General features: G+C 49.0%; 1 protein-coding gene across 1 annotated transcript; it reads right to left on the reverse strand.

The window, feature by feature from the left end:
• Window positions 1–329: 329 nt before the first annotated feature.
• On the reverse strand, window positions 330–4,886 carry LOC119359440 (protein ALTERED XYLOGLUCAN 4-like). Its single transcript, XM_037625632.1, has 2 exons — window positions 4,204–4,886; window positions 330–589 (listed from the first exon to the last, which is right to left on the reverse strand). Exons 1-2 carry the CDS (start codon window positions 4,770–4,772, stop codon window positions 574–576), a joined length of 585 nt encoding a protein of 194 aa, XP_037481529.1. The 5' UTR covers window positions 4,773–4,886; the 3' UTR covers window positions 330–573.
• Between the last annotated feature and the right edge of the window lie 18,745 nt (window positions 4,887–23,631).

Below are 23,631 nucleotides of genomic sequence, written 5' to 3' on the forward strand. Positions count from 1 at the left end.
ACTGTACCCAATTGTTTCCTTAGGGTATCCTATGAAGACGCACTTCTCCAATTTGGGTTCGAGCTTATCGGGCCGAAGCTTTTTCACATATAAGCATCGCAACCCCAAACTTTAAGAAGTGATAGCTTATATTTCTTGCCAAACCATAGTTCATACGGTGTCGTCTCAATGGATTTAGACGGTGCCCTATTTAACGTGAAAGCAGTTGTCTCTAATGCATTGTCGCACCCAAGATGCGATTCTATCCCAATCACGAGATGACATGCTCGGGGCACAATCGCATTTTGGGTGCATAACAAGGTGGATATCATTACAACATACCATGTATTGAATAGATGAGAATACAATATAAAGGCTTACACTCGCCACAAGTTACAACATTCATACAAAAATACATCAATAGATAGCAACCATCATACAGAAGAGCAGGATCCTACTACGGATGAAATCAAACGAAAAAGGAGAACGATATCCACCCTACTAATCCCAGGCTCCCCCACCAGGAACATATCCCTTGGTCAAAGAAGGAGAACTCCAAACAAGCAAGCATCACACTCGTGTCAGATCATCGCATTACCTGTACCTGCAACTGTTGTTGTAGTAATCTATGAGCCATGAGGACTCAGCAATCCCATTACCATGGGTATCAAGACTAGCAAAGGTTAATGGGTATGGAAAAGGATAAGTGGTGAGGTTGCAGCAAGCGGCTAAGCATGTATGATGGCTAACATACGGGTACAAGAGTAAGATGAGAAACTATGAAAACGGTCGTAAACTAGTAATGATCAATAAGTGATCCTGAACTACTTACGTTCAAACATAACCCAACCGTGTTCTCCTCTCGAACTTCCCTGAAAAGAGACAATCACGGTTACGCACGCGGTTGGTGTATTTTATTGAATTTACTTCAAGTTTACTACAACCGGATATTAACAAATTCCCATCTGCCACATAATCACGGGCACGACTCTCGAAAGTTTAAACCCTGCAGGGGTGTCCCAACATAGCCCATGACAAGCTCAAGATCCGCGGAGACAATCCTCCATCACGGGACCCTCCGATCGGACTCGGAATCCCGGTGCACAAGACATTTCGACAATGGTAAAGCAAGTCCAGCAAGACCTCCCGGCGTGCCGACACCCTGATAGTAGCCGCGCGTCTCTCGTCTCGAGTCATAACCGGATTGTCCAAACTTCCGGTAGGCCAATCACAGAGTTGCCCCTGGCGGCCATCGGCAGTTGACAGGTTGGACCAACACTCATGAGGAGCACTGGCCTGGGGGGGTTGATTAAGAGACCTCGGGGGCCGGTAGGTCCCTATGCAAGTTTTTAGTTGTTATTAGGCAAATGGTAAAACCAATGTTGGGCCTTGCTGGAAGAGTTTTATTCAAAGCGAACTGTCAAGAGGGGCCCATAAACCCTCACCATGTTAGCGACGCAAAATCACGGAACGTAACACCGGTATGACGAAAACTAAGGCGGCAAGAGTGGAACAAAACACCAGGCAAAAGGCCGAGCCTTCCACCCTTTACCAAGTATATAGATGCATTAATTAAATAAGAGATATTGTGATATCCCATGATATCCATGATATCCATGTCCCAACATGGAACAACCTGCAACTAGCAACGCTATAAGAGGGGCTGAGCAAAGCGGTAACATAGCCAAACAACGGTTTGCTAGGAAGGGTGAAAAGGCTAGAGGCTATCATGGCAATTTGGGAGGCTTGATAAACAAGTGGTAGGTAGCACGACATAACGATGGCATCGAGATAACTAGCACAACAAATATAGTAGTGAGATCCAAGGTGACCGTCATCTTGCCTGAAATCCCGCTAGGAAGAAGAACGAGTCCATGAAGTAGACGAACCAACGTAGTCGAACGGGTCCTCACAATCACAACATAACCGGAACTAACAAGGAGAAGCGCAACCGGGAAGAAGCAAGCGACATAGTAAACCAACAAGCATAAACAGGATGTACAATCAAGTATGATGCATATCCATTTAATGAGGCATGGCATGGCAAAGTGCAGCAAACAATACTACAAATTAAGTGGAGCTCAATATGCAACGAGTTGCATATTGACGAAACACCACATTCAAATATTTTGTTCACTCTTGTTTATGTACCCAACAATATTAAATGTTGTTAAATATGGCAAAAGGTGAAGCATATGTAAACTACACATCTAGGCAAGTTTAAATGAGGCCGGAATAACAAACAACAAGTGTGAAAAATCCCCATGTGCATATTTTGGTTATGGTACTGTTCTGCCCTATATAGAATTTTAGAGTTATTAAACATGCAAAGTAATGCCACCATGTTAATCCATGCATTTTTCTACCCCATTTACATATATAGTTTATTAGAGTCGGAGCTACGGTTATTTAGTTATGAAATAAACCATTTTAGCATGTCATTTATGCACAAAAAATGCATACATCAATTTAAACATTTTTAACATGGATGAAAGTGGAAAATTTTGAAAGTACATGAAATTCTAAGCATTTTACATATAAAGATTGTTTAATTTGGATGCATGGTTGGTGAGATATTAAATGCATGAACAACAGGGGGCAAACTGTAAATATGCAGTTCCTAGACAAAATAGCTAAATTCGTTCTGCAAAAAAACATGAATCGGGCTGAAATTGAACAGTGCATTGAGGCAGTTGGGCTGCTCACCATGGGCCATTGGCCCGTTCGGTGGAGGAGGTAGGCCGGTTGAGGAGGCCCTAGCTGGGCGGGACATGGGGAGGCCTGGCATGGCATTGGATCGATCGATCCAGAGGCCGAGCGCGAGACTGGGACTTGGTGCGGTGGTTAACACAGGAAGCAGGGGAGGCCGAGCCGCCATGGCAGGGCCAGACGCTGCGGAAGCTTGCTGACGAGGGCCGAGGCGGATGTAGGCGAGGACGACGCCGACGAGCTCCATGGCCATGACGGACACGGAACTTGAGGAGCTTGGTGCGGGAGGCAAAACAGGGGAGGTCCAGTGGGGGACGTAGCATAGGCGAGGCTCCAGGCAGCGGTCGGTGGCTTCGGCCCCCATCCATGGCTAGAATCTTCTATGGGGGAACGCGGGGAGAGAGAGACTCGGTGAGTGAGAGAGAGAACCAAGGGAAAGGAGACAAAGGAGAGGCAGGGCATGGCGACGGCCTGTGGCTCACCAGAGCTTGCCGGCGACACGAGGTGGTTGGGGAGGCGGTCACGCAGGCGTGGGGATGCTCGGGGTTGTGCTGCTGCTCGCGCGTGAGGAGGCTGGGGTGCGGGAGCGGCCTGGTTCGCGGACCGTCGGTGGTGCAGCTCGCCGGGGACGGCGGCAGACGAACTGGAGTTGCGGCATGGGGCTTGAGCAGCGGCTGTAGTGGAGATCGAGCATGAGTGGCTCCTCGAAGCAGGAGGAAGGCGTGCGGGAAGGGGAGGACAGGGAGCTGGAGGTGTTGCGGGAGAGGTGGGCGCACGGGCAGAGGAGCTTGGGCTCCTATAGGATTTGGGCAGCGGCAGTGGTTGGACAGGAGGAGAAAACGAGGAGAAGGTGGAGGCTGCAATTGGTCTCGGGTGGAACTGGATCGGGATGATCCCGAGGCAGAGAAGGCAGGTAGGTCGCGGCGGGTAGGAGGATGGATGGAACATCTCCCTTAGAAATGAGGTAATAGCACTCCAGGTATCCTAACTTGCACACAATGTGATGATTCAGTCTCAAACTTGCAAAACTTGACTCCACCATACCCCAACTTGCACCTCATGTGATGATTTAGTCCCAGGCCAATCACAGCTCGACAATTGGCAGCCAGGTGGCTGGACCGGTCAACGCACGCACTTTTGCAGAACCCCCCTACCGTTTTCTTTAATCAACCCGCACGCACTTTTGCAGAAAAATATAGATTTCTCATTGTTGATCTTTCGCTGCCCTCTGGTTCAGCAGGTCAATCCCACTCATTTTGCCATCTCATATATGATTTGTTCCATTGCTAGTATCATGCATCCTTTGGTTTCAGCTAGAGACCAAGCTAAGATTTTAATTCCCTTGTATTCAATAAAACTCTTTCCATTTACTCCCCAAGAGTTCAGTTTCAAATTTTGCAACACTAACACAGAGCATGTAGGTACTATATAGTTTCAGGCATGCTGCATTTTTTTGGTTGTTGGCATGAATGAGCAAAACCGAGCTGGTGGTGGATGTAACAAAGCCAGACATACCTTGGAAGATCACATCCATCGGGCTGCCATCTCCAATACTGGTACCTGGTGTCATTCCGGCCATACTTCTCGCAGGCGACCTCGTCGAAGATGAAGGAGCAGTTGAGGCCAGAGTAGAGCGGCTGGGAGGCGTTGTCGTACACCCACTGCCCCACGGACCAGTTGCACTCCTTGCCGGAGCCCCTCACGGCCTTGCCCATGAGCTCGTCCGTCCACTGCACCTGCGCCTCGTGGCACCCGGCCGCGGCCACCTTCACCTCCTGGTGCTGGTGCTGCACTGCCAGCTGCACCTGCGACTCGTGGCCGTGGTCGAACAGCAGGGAGACGATGCTGACGACGATGAAGAAGGCGACGAGGGAGCTCACCACGCCCCGCAGGCCGGCGACAGGGGACGGCGAGGACGTCGCCGTCGTCATCTTCTTGTGGGTGACCTGCTCCGGCTTCATTTTCTCTGGTGAATCGGCTGTGGCGCTGTCCCCTCTATTATTGTAATGGGGGCACTCCTTCCCATGTCTAGTGTTGCACAAGCAAACGTGAACGCTGACCCTTGGGCTAACCTTCATCATCATCGATCACCCTGACCGCCTGCCTGCAGTGCAACCTCCTGTAAGCTAACTCAGAGGTATAAGAATGTGCAACAGGTTGGTACTGGCACTGAAAGTTTGAGGCTGAAATGAAGTTGCAAGAGAAGTGACAATGGGTGATGTTTGTAAGTTTGGTCTACCCAGCTCTGAATTTGCAGATGATTTTATATGTCAGGCTCATGGTCACTCCACGCATGTGCTCTGCCAGTGTCCATAATGTAAGGCGGTGTACAGGGAAAGAAGTCTTTTGCATTAATTGCTTTGTTCCTCACCTAATTAGCATTCAGAATAAGCTAATGCAAAATCCACTGGTATAGAGGCCCCCTAATTGTGAAGTCTAGTACGATCATTTCAAAATGGCATTCATAATTCTCTATTAGTTGATGTAGTACTAGTAGTGCTAAACAACCTTAACTGGTACGGTCACATCACTATATATGTATATTTACATCAATATATTCATCAATCGAAGTTTATCTAGTACTTATCTGTTACTGCCGTCTACTACTTAAGTAGTATTTTTTGATCAGTCAACACATCCTAACGTGTGTTAATGAGTGGGATTTAATTCAGGTGAAGGTGCATGCGGGTTGATTAAAGAAAATGGTAGGGGGGTTTCTGCAAAAGTGCGTGCGCTGACCGGTCCAGCCACCTGGCTGCCAATTGTCGAGTTGTGATTGTTCTGGGACTAAATCATAACATGAGGTGCAAGTTGGGGTATGGTGAAGTTAACTTTTGCAAGTTTGGGACTGAATCATCACATTGTGTGCAAGTTAGGGTACCTGGGGTGCTATTACCTCCTTAGAAATTAGGGTTTCCCACTATTTATAGCAAATGGGTTTTAGGCTAGGGGCTAATCGGACCCTTCTATCATAATCGAACGACTGAGAAAAGTAGGTTAGGTAGACCAAGTAAGAAACCGAAAATGCTTAGGGATGTTTGGGGATGATCCCAATCCATCGGAAACAATATCACGGTTTGGGATCGGAGCAGTTTTAGATGCGCACGCGAGGGGTCATGTGCACTGTACAGAGAGACTCTGGTTTAGGCAAGAGGGAAAACAAAGAACAAGGTTGGTCTTGGAACGGTCAACGAAGGCAAAGCAGTCCGAGGGAAGGTGATGAAGGCAAAAGGAGAAACGTCAATGACGAACGAATGTAAGTTTTTTAAAATATGACGGCAATGGACTGCCGATGCAAATGCGGATGATGCCATGATGAATGCAACAAACAAATAAATAACAGAGCTGACACACAAAACATGGAAGGTATCTCGAGCATCGGTCTCGGGTCGTTACAACTCTCCTCCACTGACAAGAGATCTCGCCCCGAGATCTAGGGATGCCACTAGAGAACAGCGGAAGAGGAAGAGGTCAAACAAAGTTGGTTCTTTGACAAACGAGTGAAACCACGAACCTTGAGAGGTTGAACAAATTGAAAGAAAGAATACAATGGAGATGAATGGTATTGCAAACACTCTGTTAGCAAAGAGGAACAAGGAATACGACAAGAACCAAGAGCTCATGGAACAATATAGACTTTGAAACCACTACGATTAAAATTAGTTGGACAAGAAATACGAATAAAAGAATCCGGACAACACTCTGGTTGAAAAGAGACACAAGACTAGTGTCGGGGGAAACTGACCCTCGAACACCTATGGGGCCGGCTGACCGGGCCCCTTTCGGTTCGGCGGGGGGCGGAGATCGCACAAAGAGCAGATCGAGGCGAGGCACACGAGCGGTTTACCCAACTTCGGAGCTCTCCGGAGAGATAATACTCCTACTGCTGCTTGTCTGGCTATGTTATCTTGTGTTCTTGCTCTTGAGAGAGCGTGGTCTCTTTCTGGTTTACAAACGAGTCGAAGTGATCGAACCTCGGGGCCGAACCCCCTCTACATTGCGCATGGGCCTCCTTTTATACGCTAAAGGGGTCACCGACAGGTGGCAACGCAGAGGAGGGTAAAAACGTAAAAAGCGAGGTAGTTGGTACAGTTGCTTGTACAGTGCACCCTACCTAACTCTGACGGCAGGGGACAAGGGCATTAAATGCCCGTCTGAGTCGCCCGAACAGTGTAGAAAAGGACCGTTAGGGGCACCACCGTTCGCCACGATGGCGATCTTGTCAGCTTTGCATGCCACTGCGCATCGCTGGCTGCACAGCCTCCCGCCACGCGCGCCCGGAGAGGCCCCCAGAGCGACACGTTAGTGGATGCGCTGGAGCGTGGGCGCAGAGTGGCCGCCTGCCACGGCAAGCGCCTTGCCACTGCAGCTATCTTGTCGGGCCCGGAGGCTTGTCGCTCGTCGGGCTTCGAGGTACCTTGGTTAGTCTTCCTGGCAAGCTCCTCTTGCCGGGGCCTTGTCGCCTTGCCGGAGCGCGTGGCGCGTCGCGGCAAGTTCCTTGGTGTGCCTTGGCCGGCCTTCCCGGCAAGCTCCTCTTGCCGGGGTCTTGTCTCCTTAGCTTATATACTTTGCTCTTGGATGGCTCCAAGGGAACCTTGGAGGGTCTTGGCGTTCGCCCGGCAAGCCTTGCCGCGGGGTGCCGCAACTGCCCGTGCACAAGTTCGGGGTACTAGGGTACCCCTGTTCTAGTACACCGACAGGAGCCCCCGGGCCTGGGCCAGACACGGTGCCGAGCGCTGTTGGGCCAGGCCCAAGACAGGGCACGGGCACACGCGGGTTGGGCCACGCCAAATCTTGTTCCGTATCCACCGCGCTCTCCCATAACGGCACGCGTTGAATGCGGCATCGTGGGAGAGATCGTGGGTGGTTGTTTATTAGGAAGGGCGAAACGTCCGCCCCGTCCCTCTTTATAAGCAGAGGAAATAGGGGCAGTTCGTTCCCCCTCGCTGGTTGCTACTACTCCTTCTTCACGAACTCCGCCGCTCCCCCCTTCTTCTCGAAGCCGAGAGAGCAGCGCTCCGCCCCCCCCCCATTGCCACCAGCATCACCACGCCGTCGACCTTCTCCACCACCTACACCATGGGCCCGAAAGCCGACAAGGGAAAGGGTGTGAAGTCGGCTGAGGCGCAGCGGCTCGCGACGCTGCTGGAGAGCATTCCAGTTACCCAGAACTCGTTCAGGGACATAGTGGAGCACTGGACCGAGGGTCTGGTGAACACTGCCGCAGTCATCAACAAGGAGCTGGCGCAGCTGGGGATGGAGGACTTCGGGTATCCTTCCGACGAGAGTCTTCAACCCAGCGCCAAGCTCAGTCTGTTCTTCAAGGGCGTGGCGACGGCACTCCAGCGGCTCCGGGAGAGGATCCCGAAGCAGCTGGCCGACGAGTCGCGCAAAATCTGCGCCGGGGTTCTCCAGAAGGTGCTGATGAAGGTAGCCTTCTGTAATCCAGGCCTCAACTTCACCAACGTCCTTCGATCCTTGTCGCCTGACACCGATCTGGATGCACTCAAGGTCCTTGTCGTACCCATTGTGGACAAGGTGAGCGAGATCAAGCGAGTCAAGGGCGGACGCATAGATTAGGCCGCCCATTTCTTCTTTTCCCTTGTCGCTGCTAGTCATGTTATGAGAACAGTCTGTTAGAGCTGCGACAAGTTATCTTTGTAATATAACTTTATTTCTGTTATCAATTGCAATGTTATTTCCTCTACTAGATTCCTTCCTTTGCATGTTTTTACCCTACGCTTCTAGGGAACTTGTCGGCGCAGGCGCCCGAGCCGCGAGCGCTGAGTGCGGAACTTCAGCAGCCTGCTGGCGGCACTACTTCCGACAAGAAACCTTGTCGCGACTAGTTGCAGCACGCTTAAGCTGTTGAGCGGACTCGAAACAAAGTAAGGGCGCAACTAGCCACGAGTAGGTTCCTCCGTGCACAGGTTTTCCATACAAAGCAGGGTCGTTCGAGGAAGATAACTCTAAAAATTTAAAAAAGTGATTGCTCAAACTTTGGCAACTTAGCTTTTCTGTTGTTTGCTTCCCGGCAAGGCAAAACTTTGCTTGAACGACGCCTGGTCCACACCACAATCTTCTCCTTCCCCCCCGGCAAACTTGTGTGCGAGGGAACCTTCTTTTCCTTTAAAAGAAAAAGAAAGAAGAGAAAATAATAATATGGAGCTCTTCGGCTCGTTACTGCTTACCGGTTGTAGGTGCTGCACAAAGTGTCAGATAATCGCATGCAAGAAATGAACTAATGCATGAAATGGACAAGCTGTGCGGAGCACATGGGATTTTACTTATGCACGGGATCTGCGCCCAGCTTTGTACAAAGGATTACATGCAACAGCGGCAAGACTTGTACAAAAGGTGGTTGCCGGAATGGGTTCCGGCAACCGCGCCCTACGGGAAAAACTTACGAAGATGTTCTATGTTCCAGGAGTTGCTCACCGGAATGCCATCTTCGGTCTCAAGGCGGACAGCGCCGGGCCTTGTGACTCGTTTCACCCTATAGGGGCCTTCCCACTTCGGAGTCAACTTGTTGGAATTCTTGGCGGATTGAACGCGCCGAAGAACAAGGTCGCCTTCCTTGAAGCTTCTGGCTTTAACTTTGTGGCTATGATAGCGGCACAAAGCTTGCTGGTATCAAGCAACTCGTACAACAGCCTGAAGAAGATCTTCCTCAAGGAGCAGCGCGTCGTCTTGCCGCAACTGTTCTTGCTCAAGCTCATCATAAGCGAGCACTCGAGGTGATCCGTATACGAGTTCCGTGGGGAGAACTGCCTCTGCTCCATAGACTAGAGCGAAAGGTGTTTGGCCAGTGGCTCGATTTGTTGTCGTTCTGATCGACCAAAGAACCACCGGCAGCTCCTCGATCCAGTTTCTTCCGCACTTGTGCAGCCTGTCAAAAGTTCTGGTCTTGAGCCCGCGCAGCACTTCAGCATTTCCCCTCTCTGCTTGACCGTTGCTTCTCGGATGAGCAACAGAAGCGAAGAAAACCTTAGCGCCAAGGTCTTGGACGTACTGCATGAAGGTGCGGCTCGTAAATTGTGTGCCGTTGTCGGTGATGATCCTGTTAGGGATCCCGAATCGGCAAACAATCGACCTGAAGAACTTGACTGCTGACTGTGCTGTCACCTTCCTCACTGGCTGCACTTCCGGCCACTTTGTGAACTTGTCGATTGCGACGTACAAGTACTCAAAGCCCCCGACAGCTCGGGGGAAGGGGCCGAGGATATCGAGCCCCCAGACCGAAAATGGCCAGGATAAAGGGATCGTCTGGAGAGCTTGAGCTGGCTGGTGTATCTGTTTGGAGTGGAACTGGCACGCTTCACACTTGGTTACTTGTGCAGTTGCATCCTGGAGGGCTGTCGGCCAAAAGAAACCTTGCCGGAAAGCTTTGCCGGCAAGTGCTCTTGCACCAATGTGGTGACCACATATGCCTCCATGTATCTCCGCCAACAGCTTTTGTCCATCTTCCCGGCGAATACACTTCAATTTCACACCGTTGAGTCTTCTTCTGTACAGTATGCTATCGACAAACTGGTACATACTTGACTGCCGGGCTACTCTTTCCGCTTCTTCTTGTTCTTCGGGAAGTTCTCCTGTCTGAAGGAAGTGGACAATCTGCTGTGCCCATGCTGGAGCTTGCGGCTCGACAACAAGGACTAAAGGCACATGTGCTGCTGCGGGAACATCCGCTTCCACGGCAAGGGGTTGCGGCCCTGCCGGAGCTTGATGTTCCCCGGCAAGCTTGCCGGAGCAAAACTTGTTGGGAGCGTCTGCTTCAATGGAACAAACCATAAGGCTTGGCGGAGCAGACTGCCCCTCAGCATTCTTGGCGTTGATTTTGGGGACTTTCTTGGCGGCGGCTTCGGGGAGCTCTGCCGGAAAGTAGTCACCAGAAACCAATTTCCTCTTCTTGCTTTGTCCAGTTGATGGTGTTACGGATGGTTGAGTCAACTTAAGCACAAAGATCCCTGGTTCCACAGGTAACTTTAGTGCGGCGCACTTTGACAAGCCATCAGCAATGTCATTCTGAGCTCTTGGGATATGCTCCATCTGTAGGCCGTCAAAGTGCTCTTCTAGTTTCCTCACTTCATCGACATACGCTTCCATCAACGGACTCTGGTAGTTCTTGTTCACTTGTTGGACGACAAGCTGTGAGTCACCCCTGACAATAAGCTTTTTGATCCCAAGGTCTGCTGCAATTCTAAGACCGGCAAGCAATCCTTCATACTCTGCAGTATTGCTGGTTGCTTGCTCTTTGGGAAAGTGCATCTGGACTACGTACTTGAGGTGCTCTCCGGTGGGTGCGATAAGCAGCATGCCTGCACCGGCGCCTTGCAGCGAGAAGGCACCATCAAAGTACATCAGCCACTCTTTACTTGCTTCTTTGACGGGGATGCTTGTCTCTGGAATTTCTTCATCTGGGGTTGGCGTCCATTCTGCTATGAACTCTACCAATGCTCTGCTTTGGATAGTTGAAGTGCTCTCAAACTTGAGGCCAAAGCTTGACAGTTCCAGCGCCCACTCGATAATCCTGCCTGTTGCTTCTGGATTTTGCAGTATCCTCTTCAGCGGAAAGCGAGTGATGACTGTGATCTCATGTGCTTGGAAGTAATGGCGCAGCTTTCTCGAGGCCATGAGGAGGCCGAAAAGCAACTTCTGCACACCAGAGTACCTTGATCTAGCCCCCTGCAGAAGGGAACTGACAAAGTAAACTGGGCGCTACACCATTCTTTTCTGCATCTTGTCATGCTCCTGCGCAGATCCATCTTTGTCGGGACCAGAGCTTGTCGGCGAAGCCCCCTGCTTGTCGCTGGATGCATCTGCCATAGTTGCCGGCTCATCATCTGCCTCCCTCTCCGCCACTAACGCAGCACTAACCACTTGATTGGTTGCCGCTATATACAGCAGCAACTTCTCTTGCGGCTTAGGTGCGACAAGCGTTGGAGTGGAGGACATGTATCTCTTCAAGTCCTGCAGCGCAGCCTCCGCTTCCGGAGTCCATTTCATTGGACCTGCCTTCTTCAAAATTTTGAAAAATGGCAGGGCGCGTTCAGCAGATCTAGAGATAAACCTGCTGAGAGCAGCCACGCAACCGGCAAGTCTTCGTACATCCTTGACGCGCTTTGGTGCTTCGATTTGCTCAATGGCCTTGATCTTGTCGGGATTGGCTTCAATTCCCCGCTGAGACACGAAGAACCCGAGAAGCTTGCCGGAGGGAACTCCAAACACACACTTCTCGGGGTTGAGCTTGAGGTTGATCTTGCGCAGATTTGCAAATGTCTCGTCTAAATCTTGAATTAGGGTCGCCCTGTTCTTGCTCTTGACCACTATGTCATCCATGTAGGCTTCCACATTTCTGTGCATCTGTGGTTCAAAAGCGTGATGGACTACCCTTGCGAATGTTGAACCAGCATTCTTCAAACCGAAAGGCATCCGTACGAAGCAGTACATGCCACACGGGGTGATAAATGCAGTTTTCTCTTCATCTTCTTCTGCCATGAAGATCTGATGATATCCTGAGTATGCATCAAGAAATGAAAGCAAATCACATCCGACCGTGGAGTCAACAATCTGGTCAATACGCGGCAAGGGAAATGGGTCTTTGGGACAAGCTTTATTAACATCAGTGAAGTCAATACAAAGTCTCCATTTCCCGTTAGCCTTGCGCACAACAACAGGATTGGCCAACCACGTGGGATGGAGTACTCCTCTGACAAGGCCTGCTGCTTCCAACTTCTTGATTTCTTCTGCTATGAATTCTTGGCGCTCCACTGCCTGCTTCTTGACTCTCTGCTTGACGGGCCGCGCATGAGGACAGACGGCAAGGTGGTGCTCAATTACTTTCCTGGGAACACCGGGGATATCAGACGGTTGCCACGCAAACACGTCGACATTCGCCCGCAGGAAAGCAACGAGCGTGCTTTCCTATTTGGGGTCAAGAGTGGCGCTGATGGTGAAGGTACCACCAGCGCCATCCTCCTTGGCGGACACCTTCTTGGTCTCAGGTGGAGCTGCCATTGCCTTCTTACACTTGCCGGTGGAGCTCGATGGTGCGTCCTCGACGGTAGCGCAGCACTCCGAAGAGGTGCGCTTGCCGGAGTGGGCATCAGAGCTCTTGCCGGACTTGGTCTTCTTCTTCCCCCCGGGAGCTTCAGCGGCAAGGGTCTGGTGTTCTGCTGCAGCTGCTGCTTCCCGGTAGATCTTGTCGGCACAGATAAGAGCATCTTTCTTGTCGCCAGGGACAGAGATGACGCTTATTGGGCCTGGCATTTTCAGTATGTTGTACGCATAGTGAGAGGCTGCCATGAACTTGGCGAGTGCTGGACGGCCAAGGATTCCATTGTAAGGTAATGGGAAGTCGGCAATGTCAAACGTGACCCTCTCAGTCCTGAAGTTCAGCTCACTACCAAATGTTACCGGCAACGTGATTTTTCCCTTCGGCTTGCTCCTTCCCGGGTTGATTCCTTGAAATGTACCGGTCTCTTCGAGCTCACTGTCAGGGATCTAGAGTTTCTGGAGCACCGCGGAGGAGATCAGATTCAAGCCGGCCCCGCCGTCAACTAGCATCTTTGTGACCTTGAGGTTGCGGATTGTTGGTGAAACCAACATCGGCAAACACCCCACCGCGGTTATGCGATCAGGGTGGTCCTCAATATCAAAGATGATAGGCGTGCTGGACCATTTCAGAGGCTTGCGTGACTCGATGGGTGGTTCTGCTGCATTAACTTCCCGCACCCACTGCTTGAGCTGGCGGTGCGAGGCATGCAGAGAAGCACCACCGTCAACGCACAGGACCTCTGTGGCTTTCTGGAACTCCTGCTCATCAGTCTCCTCATCATCCATATCTTCATCGTCGCCGTCATATTCATCCTTGTCGCGGCCACGAGGAGGTCTGTCTCCTTGCCGCTACTTGGCCTTGCCGCGGCGTCCTCCTCGGCCGGGACGTTTCTTGCCGGATCCACCAGTTCCTTCCTGGGCCTTCTCCTTGTCGCGCCGCTCGTATTCAGCTTTCTGTTGCTCAACAAGCTGCTCGACCCTCTTGCAGTTCTGGAGATCATGGCCCTTGGTGCGGTGAATCTTGCAATACTGCTTGTTGGTGCCGTCCTGCTTGTTGGCGACCGCCATCTCCGCGGCAACCTCCTTACCGGAGTTACTAGCTTTGGCTTCCTTGGCGCCGCCACCGTTGCCGGACTGCTCAACAACTAGCACTTCTTTGCCTTTCCTCCTTCTGTTGTTCCGCCGCTGGTTTTTCCTTGTCGGGGCAGCATCTTCACTGTTAGATCCCCCCGCTCCTATATTTTCTCCGGGGAGTCTCCTCCCTTCCTCAGCACGCGCACACTTGTCGGCCAGTGCATATAACTCACTGACGTCCCTGATCTTGCACATCGCCATTTCCTCCCGCATCCTGTGGTTTCGCACATTCTGATGGAACGCGCTGATCACCGCGGCAGGGTGGACGTCTGGGATGTTGTGCTGCACACTGCTGAATCTCTGAATGTACTTGCGCAGGGGCTCTCCTTCCTTCTGGGCGAGCAAATGAAGATCACTCTACTGGCCATGAGGCTTGTGTCCGCCGGTGAAGGCGCCGACAAACTGATGGCACAGATCAGCCCAAGAGGATATGGAATTTTCCGGCAAGTGCATTAGCCAGGATCTGACGTTGGGCTTGAGCACCAGCGGGAAGTAGTTGGCAAGGATCTTGTCATCTCGTCCCCCGGCATCTTGCACCTCAATGGTGTAGATGCTGAGGAACTCTGACGGATGTGTCTTGCCGTCGTACTTCTCCGGTATGTCTGGCTTGAAGTTCTTTGTACCGGGCCACTGGACTTGCCGCAGCTCACGAGTGAACACAGGGCAACCTACCGCGTACGGCAGATCACCTGTTTCCCCTGGCGCATGCATGTCAACAGAGGGCCCAGCGCGCTTGTCGGATAGACGTCGCGCTTCTCTTCGGCGCTCGATGCGGGTTCGAGCATCTTCTTGTTGTTGATCATGAAGAACTTGGCGCTGATCGCGACGAGCTCGTGGATCCGACGATGCAGTGGAGTCGCTGTCGAGATGGATCCGGCGAGTCGGCGATCTTGGCCTTCGGGGCGGTGATTGCATGGTAGTTGCACCTCCACCCGTTTCGTCGCCACCGGCTCGCGCCGGGCAACCCTGCCGCGGCGGCGACGCGCTCGGCCGCCGTGGAGTGTCGCCGTTGGCGTAGCCGATAAGACTCTGAATGGTAGCCCTCCATTCGTCGATCTTATCCGACGTCGGAGGGTAATCTAGAAGAAGTTGAGCTCGCGCCAAAGCTTCTGCTGGAGTGGTGGGTGGCAGTGGCGGACGGCGCGAGGAGCGGGACGTGTTCGAACTTCTAACTATGTTAGAAGGAGCAGTATCCCGTCCAGGCGACCGTGCCACGCTCGTGCCAGCACGCTGGCGTGCATGCTGGTCTTGAGCGCCCCGAGATCCGCCAGCTTGGCCTTGGTCTATCATGCGCATGGTGCTGCGAGCGCCATGGTGCTGTTGATCTTGCGCCTCCTGAGAGTGGCGCGGAACATGTACAGTCGCCGAGGTTTGCGCAACCTTGTCCTTGGACTTGGCAGCACTGTGAGCACCCTCATCGACGGCTGTTCTTCCGCCGGCGTCCACTCCACCACCCGTTTGCTCCAACGGTGGCGGAAACAACATGGACGGAGCGGCTGCCGCCGAAGTCTTCTTCTTCGGTGGCATGTTGATGAAGGGAACGAAGATCTAGCTCGTGTGAACACCGGATCAGGTTCACACAATCTCGACGCCCCCTACCTGGCGCGCCAAAGATGTCGGGGGAAACTGACCCTCGAACACCTATGGGGCCGGCTGACCGGGCCCCTTTCGGTTCGGCGGGGGGCGGAGATCGCACAAAGAGCAGATCGAGGCGAGGCACACGAGCGGTTTACCCAGCTTCGGAGCTCTTCGGAGAGATAATACTCCTACTGCTGCTTGTCTGGCTATGTTATCTTGTGTTCTTGCTCTCGAGAGAGCGTGGTCTCTTTCTGGTTTACAAACGAGTCGAAGTGATCGAACCTCGGCGCCGAACCCCCTCTACATTGCGCATGGGCCTCCTTTTATACGCTAAAGGGGTCACCGACAGGTGGCAACGCAGAGGAGGGTAAAAATGTAAAAAGCGAGGTAGTTGGTACAGTTGCTTGTACAGTGCACCCTACCTAACTCTGACGGCAGGGGACAAGGGCATTAAATGCCCGTCTGAGTCGCCCGAACAATGCAGAAAAGGACCGTTAGGGGCGCCACCGTTCACCACGATGGCGATCTTGTCAGCTTCGCATGCCACTGCGCACCGCTGGCTGCACAGCCTCCCGCCACGCGCGCCCGGAGAGGCCCCCAGAGCGACACGTTGGTGGATGCGCTGGAGTGTGGGCGCAGAGTGGCCGCCTGCCGCGGCAAGCGCCTTTCCGCTGCAGCTATCTTGTCGGGCCCGGAGGCTTGTCGCTCGCCGGGCTTCGAGGTACCTTGGTTAGTCTTCCCGGCAAGCTCCTCTTGCCGGGGCCTTGTCGCCTTGCCGGAGCGCGTGGCGCGTCGCGGCAAGTTCCTTGGTGTGCCTTGGCCGGCCTTCCCGGCAAGCTCCTCTTGCCGGGGTCTTGTCTCCTTAGCTTATATACTTTGCTCTTGGATGGCTCCAAGGGAACCTTGGAGGGTCTTGGCGTTCGCCCGGCAAGCCTTGCCGCGGGGTGCTGCAACTGCCCGTGCACAAGTTCGGGGTACTAGGGTACCCCTGTTCTAGTACACCGACAACTAGATAAGATAAAAGAACTTGAATGAGAACACAACACTCTGGTTGAATGGATAAGCAAGAAAAGAACATGATCTTGACAATATGATGGGTGAAGAGAGCAACATCACAATGCCTCCGGAACGAAATAAAAGAAGGTAGACCGTTAGAACAAAAGAACGGAGAAGAAAATGACAACTCCCACCACAATTGAATATGAAAAGCATCCTTACGAAGAACTATTGAACGGAGTTGAAGGATGATCAACAACGAAAAGATATGATTCCCATGGGCTTATGGAAAACGTCCCAAAATTATGAGGTGACAACGGGCCACTAATGGAAATAGTTAATTGGAATGATATTAACAAGGAGATGAAAACTCCTTTTACCGAGAGAATAGGAGGTAAAAACTTGGATTATCGATATGCACCACAGTTAGCAACATTCAGTAGGGAAGGCTTTAGGTGAAATCTATACCAAGATAACTCCAACGAAGAGATTGATGGATTTAAAATACATCATTCTTGACAACATGTGAATCATGAAACACGAACGGAAATTGTCAAGAATGATATATCACCATCTCAAAAGATAAGGTAGAAATAATTGCACTTTGAAATGCAAGATGAAGAATGCTTGAACTCCTCCAACAAGAATCTTGAAGAACACTTTGAGAACAAATTAAATCCTTGATGAACCACCATGTATAGCCTCCATGAAGAACACCGGTAAAAAGAGAACGATGGAAATAAAAAGAGAAGTTGAAAGAACAAGGTGAAGCCTTGCAATGATTTAGATGGAGCTTCGTGATGAGACATCCAAGAAAACTTGGAACTCAGGAAAAGAAAGGTGAGCAACTTGAATCGAGAATTGATACCATGAATGAACTTCGGAGGATGGAATTAAATCACCTCGAGGGAAACAAGAATAAGATTTATTGTATGTTTATCCTTCATCAACTTAAATTGATGACAAACAATGGATTTTGGGCATACTACTCATTCTTCTTGAAAAGATTGAAGAGGGGTATAGCGCAAACTTGGGAAAAATCTTGGACAAACCACCAGTATGATTTGGGAAGGACGAATGAATTGAAATGATAACCAAGGAAGAGAACTCTTGAACGAACCACCGTAAGAATTGAAAATGAAAGATGAAAGAGAACGAATCGCCGTAAGGAATTAGAAATGAATGAAGATACTTGAGAGAATTCAGATATGAGAGAAGGAAGAGATCATGAACTGGTTAGAGGATATTTGAACGATGCACCGGTAGAATTGGGGAATGACAGTTCAATGTTGAGAATGAATAAATCTTCTGAAATGATGGCCTTTGGATGATCAAGAAACGAAAAAAATTCCTGACATGCTCCGGATGGGTATGAAAATAATTTCTCACGATCAAGATTATGAGAATTTCTCACGAGCAAGATTATGGGGATGAACAATTATGACGATGGCATGAAGCTAGAACCATGAATCTTCAAGAGAACGGACCAAGATTTAGGAGAAATTCTTCTTCAGTCTTCAAAATTCAAGAATGACGACGAGAAACACCACCATGAATTGTTGAGACACTCCGAAGTAATGAAAGAAATGTTGAACCAATGATGAAAATGTTCTGAAAGCGATCTGGAGAAGGGAAATGACTGATGATAATTCATTCCTACGTTTAACTTTGAAAAAGAATTGAGAATAGCCCCGGAAAAAATTAGAAGAGTCAGGTAAGATCCTGGGAAAAGACCTGTGGGTTATGGGCCCACTCAAAAGAAACATCATTGAAATGATTTAGAAGAGAGATTGCACCGGTTGAATTACATTACTTGAATGAGATAATAATCTCCAAATAGTTTGAACGGATTAAGAATGGAAACATGAATCTTCCGAGATATCTTCCACATTCCGGATATGAATATAAAGAGGTGAATAAATAAGAGAGTCTTCGATAAGAACTTCCAACATGGAAAGCATGTGAACCAATGAAAATGGTATGATCAACATCAAAAGCTTGAATTTAGTCCACCGGGGAAGAAAATGATAACAAAGAATGATGAACTTGAAGCTTCCTGACCATCTTCATGATAATCACCAGGTAAGAACATTGATTGAAAAGAATGAAGAGACTTCACATGAATAAAATGGATAGTTGATTTGATATCTTTGAGTCCTTGAAGAAAAAGGGTGGGAGGGCGGGAAAACAAAGGCAACTTGGGGACGGATGAAACAAACAACGTTTAGGAAACTCAGAATTGATCTTGCGGATGTTGAAATGATCGGATCGACTTGAAGAGAAGCACGCCGGTTGGAAAAGAATTAACATGACAACCTTGATGATCAAGAATGATTAGCACTCTGATAGAAATATGAGAACATCGCTTAGGAAAGGTTTGGATCAACACTTGACTTCAAACCAACTCGAATACCACGACTCAAAACAAAACAAAACAAAGGATTGGCTTGCAGAATAAGCCGGAAACAAACATATGATAGAGATTTCGTCCGAAATTTTCATGGTGGGGCCCGCACAGGCTCGATCGTACAACACCATCATGTACAAGGCAGTGCACATGACATACGAAGCATCCCCGAGTTAGCATAGCCAATGACTCTTTAAGACAAAACGAGACCACTGTAAAACCAACCATGACCAGGCGGACCACTAGACGTCGAACCCCAATCACATATCATGCATCTGTCGGAAATATATCTTAGATAACTACTTGAATTCCCACCTAATAACTCCCGAAACTTTCTGGTTATGTAATCTGGTGTTGGGGATAGAGGGAGGCACAAATATCTCACACAACTAACAAGCCCTACGCTCCAACTGTATCCATCCTTCAACACATAACCAAGAAACCTTCAGAAATTGTGTACCTCGGACCTTCGAAAACATCCGATATACTAGATGTGGCAATACATCTGATCGCTCTCCCCAGTACTGGGTGTTGTCAAACTACTCTCAGCACAAAGAGTATAGAAGCGTTTTCAATGTCGGCGACCTTTGGTCTTCCGGAACTGAAACGATAAACACTATGACAAAAACACCTTGGAGCTCAACTCCCCGGGACACTGCCACAACCCCTAAATGTCGGGAGGCACCAAGGCAGAATTCCCATCACAATGATATCACAACGGTCCAACAATACCCGCGTGATCCTAAAAAAATTGAGTGAAAAAGAGGAGAGTGAAGTCAAAACATCTACGTTAGGAGTCCTCACCAAAGCAACGAAGGGATAAGTTGTAAAAATAATTCCTACTCTCCGATAAATAACTAGACTCAAAATAGGTTTCTTCTAGACTCAACAATGATAGAGGTTCGATCAATCAAGGGGGCTCCTAAGGTCGGTAAGGCTCTGATACCAACTTGTCGCGCCCAAGATGCGATTCTATCCCAATCACGTGATGAACTCATGATCGTGGCACAGTCGCATTTCGAGTGCATAGCAAGGTGGATATCATTACAACATACTGTGTACTGAATAGATGAGAATACAAGATAAAGGCTTACAGTCGCCACAAGTTACAACATTCATACAACAATACATCAATACATAGCAACCATCATACAGAAGATCAGGATCCGACTACGGATGAAATCAAACGAAAAAGGAGAACGACATCCACCCAACTAATCCCAGGCTCCCCGACCCAGAACCTATCCCTTGATCGAAGAAGGAGAACTCCAAACAAGCAAGCATCGCACTCGCGTCAGATCATCGCATTACCTGTACATGCAACTATTGTTGTAGTAATCTATGAGCCACGAGGACTCAGCAATCCCATTACCATGGGTTTCAAGACTAGAAAGCTTAATGGGTATGGAAAAGGATAAGTGGTGAGGTTGCAGCAAGCGGCTAAGCATGTATGGTGGCTAACATACGAGTACAAGAGTAAGATGAGAAACTACGCAAACGGTCGCAAACTAGTAATGATCAATAAGTGATCTTGAACTACTTACGATCAAACATAACCCAACAGTGTTCTCCTCTTGAACTTGCCCGAAAAGAGACAGTCACGGTTACGCACACGGTTGGTGTATTTTAATTGAATTTACTTCAATTTTACTATAACCGGATATTAACAAATTCCCATCTGCCACATAACCGCGAGCACGGCTCTCGAATGTTTAAACCCTGCAGGGGTGACCCAACTTAGCCCATGACAAGCTCACGATCCGCGGAGACAATCCTCCATCGTGGGACCTTCCGATCGGACTCAGAATCCCGGTGCACAAGACATTTCGACAATGGTAAAACAAGTCCAGCAAGGCCTCACGGCATGCCGACACCCTGATGGTAGCCGCGCGTATCTCGTATCAGGCCACGAACGGATTGTCCAAACTTCTGGTAGGCCAGTCATAGAGTTGACCTGGCGGCTACCGGCGGTTGAAAGGTTGGACCAAAACTCATGAGGAGCACTGGCCCGGGGGGTGATTAAGAGACCTCAGGGGCCGGCAGGTCCCTGTGCAAGTTTTTAGTTGTTCTTAGGCAAATGGTAAAACCAATTTTGGGCCTTGCTGGAAGAGTTTTATTCAAAGTGAACTGTCAAGAGGGGCCCATAAACCCTCACGATGTAAGGGACGCAAAATCAAGGAACATAACACCGGTATGACAGAAAGTAAGGCGGCAAGAGTGAAACAAAACACCAGGAAAAAGGCCGAGCCTTCCACCCTTTACCAAGTATATAGATGCATTAATTAAATAAGAGATATTGTGATATCCCATGATATCCATGTCCCAACATGGAACAACCTACAATTGCACCTGCAACTAGCAACACTATTAGAGGGGCTGAGCAAAGTGGTAACATAGCCAAACAACGGTTTGCTAGGAAGGGTGAAAAAGTTAGAGGCTATCATGGCAATTTGGGAGGCTTGATAAACAAGTGGTAGGTAGCGCGACATAACGATAGCATCAAGACAACTAGCATAGCAAATATAGTAGTGAGATCCAAGGTGACGGTCATCTTGCCTGAAATCCCGCTAGGAAGAAGAACGAGTCCATGAAGTAGACGAACCAACATAGTCGAACGGGTCCTCACAATCGCAACGTAACCAGAACTAACAAGGAGAAGCGCAACCAAAAAGAAGCAAGCGACATAGTAAACCAACAAGCATAAACATGGCATGATGCATAATCAAGTATGATGCATGTCCATTTAATGAGGCATGGCATGGCAAAGTGCAACAAACAATACTACAAATTAAGTGGAGCTCAATATGCAACGAGTTGCATATTGACAAAACACCACATTCAAATATTTAGTTCACTCTCGTTTATGTACTCAACAATATTAAATGTTGTTAAACATGGAAAAAGGTGAAGCATATGTAAACTACACATCTAGGCAAGTTTAAATGAGGCTGTAACAACAAACAACAAGTCCGAAAAATCCCCATGTGCATATTTTTGTTATGGTACTGTTCTGCCCTATACACAATTCTAGAGTTATTAAACATGCAAAGTAATGCCACCATGTTAATGTATGCATTTTTCTACCCCATTTACATATATAGTTTATCAGAATCGAAGCTACGGTTATTTAGTTATGAAATAAACCATTCTAGCATGTCATTTATGCACAAAAAATGCAAACATCAATTTAATCATTTTTAACATGGTTGAAAGTGGCAAATTATGAAAGTACATGAAACTCTAGGGACAATTGCATTTTTACCCCTAGTTGGTTCCTACCCACGGGTTTTTCCCTTACTTTTTCCATCGTGGTCCCTCGAATGCCCTTTGACCATTTGACCAAAACTTTAAAAATTCATAACTAATTCATATGAACTCAAAAAAATGAAAATAAGATATCAAAATGTTCAGATAAACGTTACCTTTATGTGCATATCATTTGCATTCAGGATGAAAGCACCCTTTAAACTGCCTGAGGTAATTAATGTTATTACATTATTAAAAATAAAAAGGTATAAACAATATTTTTTTTTCATGAATAAAAATTACATGCAAATGTAGGTGATGTTTTCTGAACATCCAGATGTCTTATTTGCATTTTTCTGAGTTCGTATCATCTTGCTAAGAATGTTCTAACGACTTTGACCATTATTTGGAAACTTCATAACAAGTTGATACGAACTTAGAAAAATGCAAATAAGATATCAGGATGTTCAGAAAACATCACCTACATTTGCATGTAATTTTTATTCATAAAAAAATTGTTTATAACTTTTTATTTTTGATAATGTTAATAATATTAATTACCTCGGTTAGTTTAAAGGGTGCTTTTGTCCTGAATGCACATGATATGCACATAAAGGTAATGTTTATCTGAACATTTTGATATCTTATTTGCATCTTTCTGAGTTCATATGAATTAGTTATGATTTTTCAAAGTTTTGGTCAAACAGTCAAAGGGCATTTGAGGGACCTCGAAGGAAAAAGTAAGGGAAAAACTGAGCAAGCTCGAAAAGTAAGGGCAAAACCCATGGGTAGGAACCAACTAGGGGTAAAAATGCAATTGTCCCGAAATTCTAAGCATTTTACATATAAAGATTGTTTAATTTGGATGCACGGTTGGTGAGATACTAAATGCATGAACAACGAGGGGAAAACTATAAATATGCAGCTCCTGGACAAAATAGCTAAATTCATTCCGCAAAAAAACATGAATCGGGCCGAAATTGAATAGTGCATTGAGACGGCTGGGCTGCTCACATTGGGCCATTGGCCCGTTCGGTGGAGGAGGTAGGCCGGTTTTGGACGCCCTGGCTGGGCGGGACATGGGGAGGCCTAGCGGGGTAGTGGATCGATCGGTCCAGAGGCCGATCGCGAGACTGGGACTTGGTGCAGCGGTTAACGCAGGAAGCAGGGGAGCCCGATGTGCCATGGCAGGGGCCAGACGCTGCGGCAGCTTGCTGACGAGGGCCGAGCCGGATGCAGGCGAGGACGATGCCGACGAGCTCCACGGCCAAGGCGAACGCGAAACTTGAGGAGCTCAGCGCGGGAGGCGAAATAGGGGAGGTCCAGCGGGGGACGCAACACGGGCGAGGCTCCAGGCGGCGGTCGGTGGCTTCGGCTCCCATCCATGGCTAGAATCTGCTGTGGGGGAACACGGAGAGAGAGAGAGAGACTCGGTGAGTGAGAGAGAGAACCAAGGGAAGGAGAGGGAAAGGAGACAAAGGAGAGGCAGGGCATGGTGACGGCCTGCGGCTCACTGAAGCTTGCCA

This window comes from Triticum dicoccoides, chromosome 2A (genome assembly GCF_002162155.2).
Source record: "Triticum dicoccoides isolate Atlit2015 ecotype Zavitan chromosome 2A, WEW_v2.0, whole genome shotgun sequence".
NCBI classification, from domain to species: Eukaryota; Viridiplantae; Streptophyta; class Magnoliopsida; order Poales; family Poaceae; genus Triticum; species Triticum dicoccoides.

Excerpts from the sequence above, each read along its gene's own strand:
- LOC119359440 (XM_037625632.1), bottom strand. The coding sequence starts at position 4,772 with ATGATGATGAAGGTTAGCCCAAGGGTCAGCGTTCACGTTTGCTTGTGC.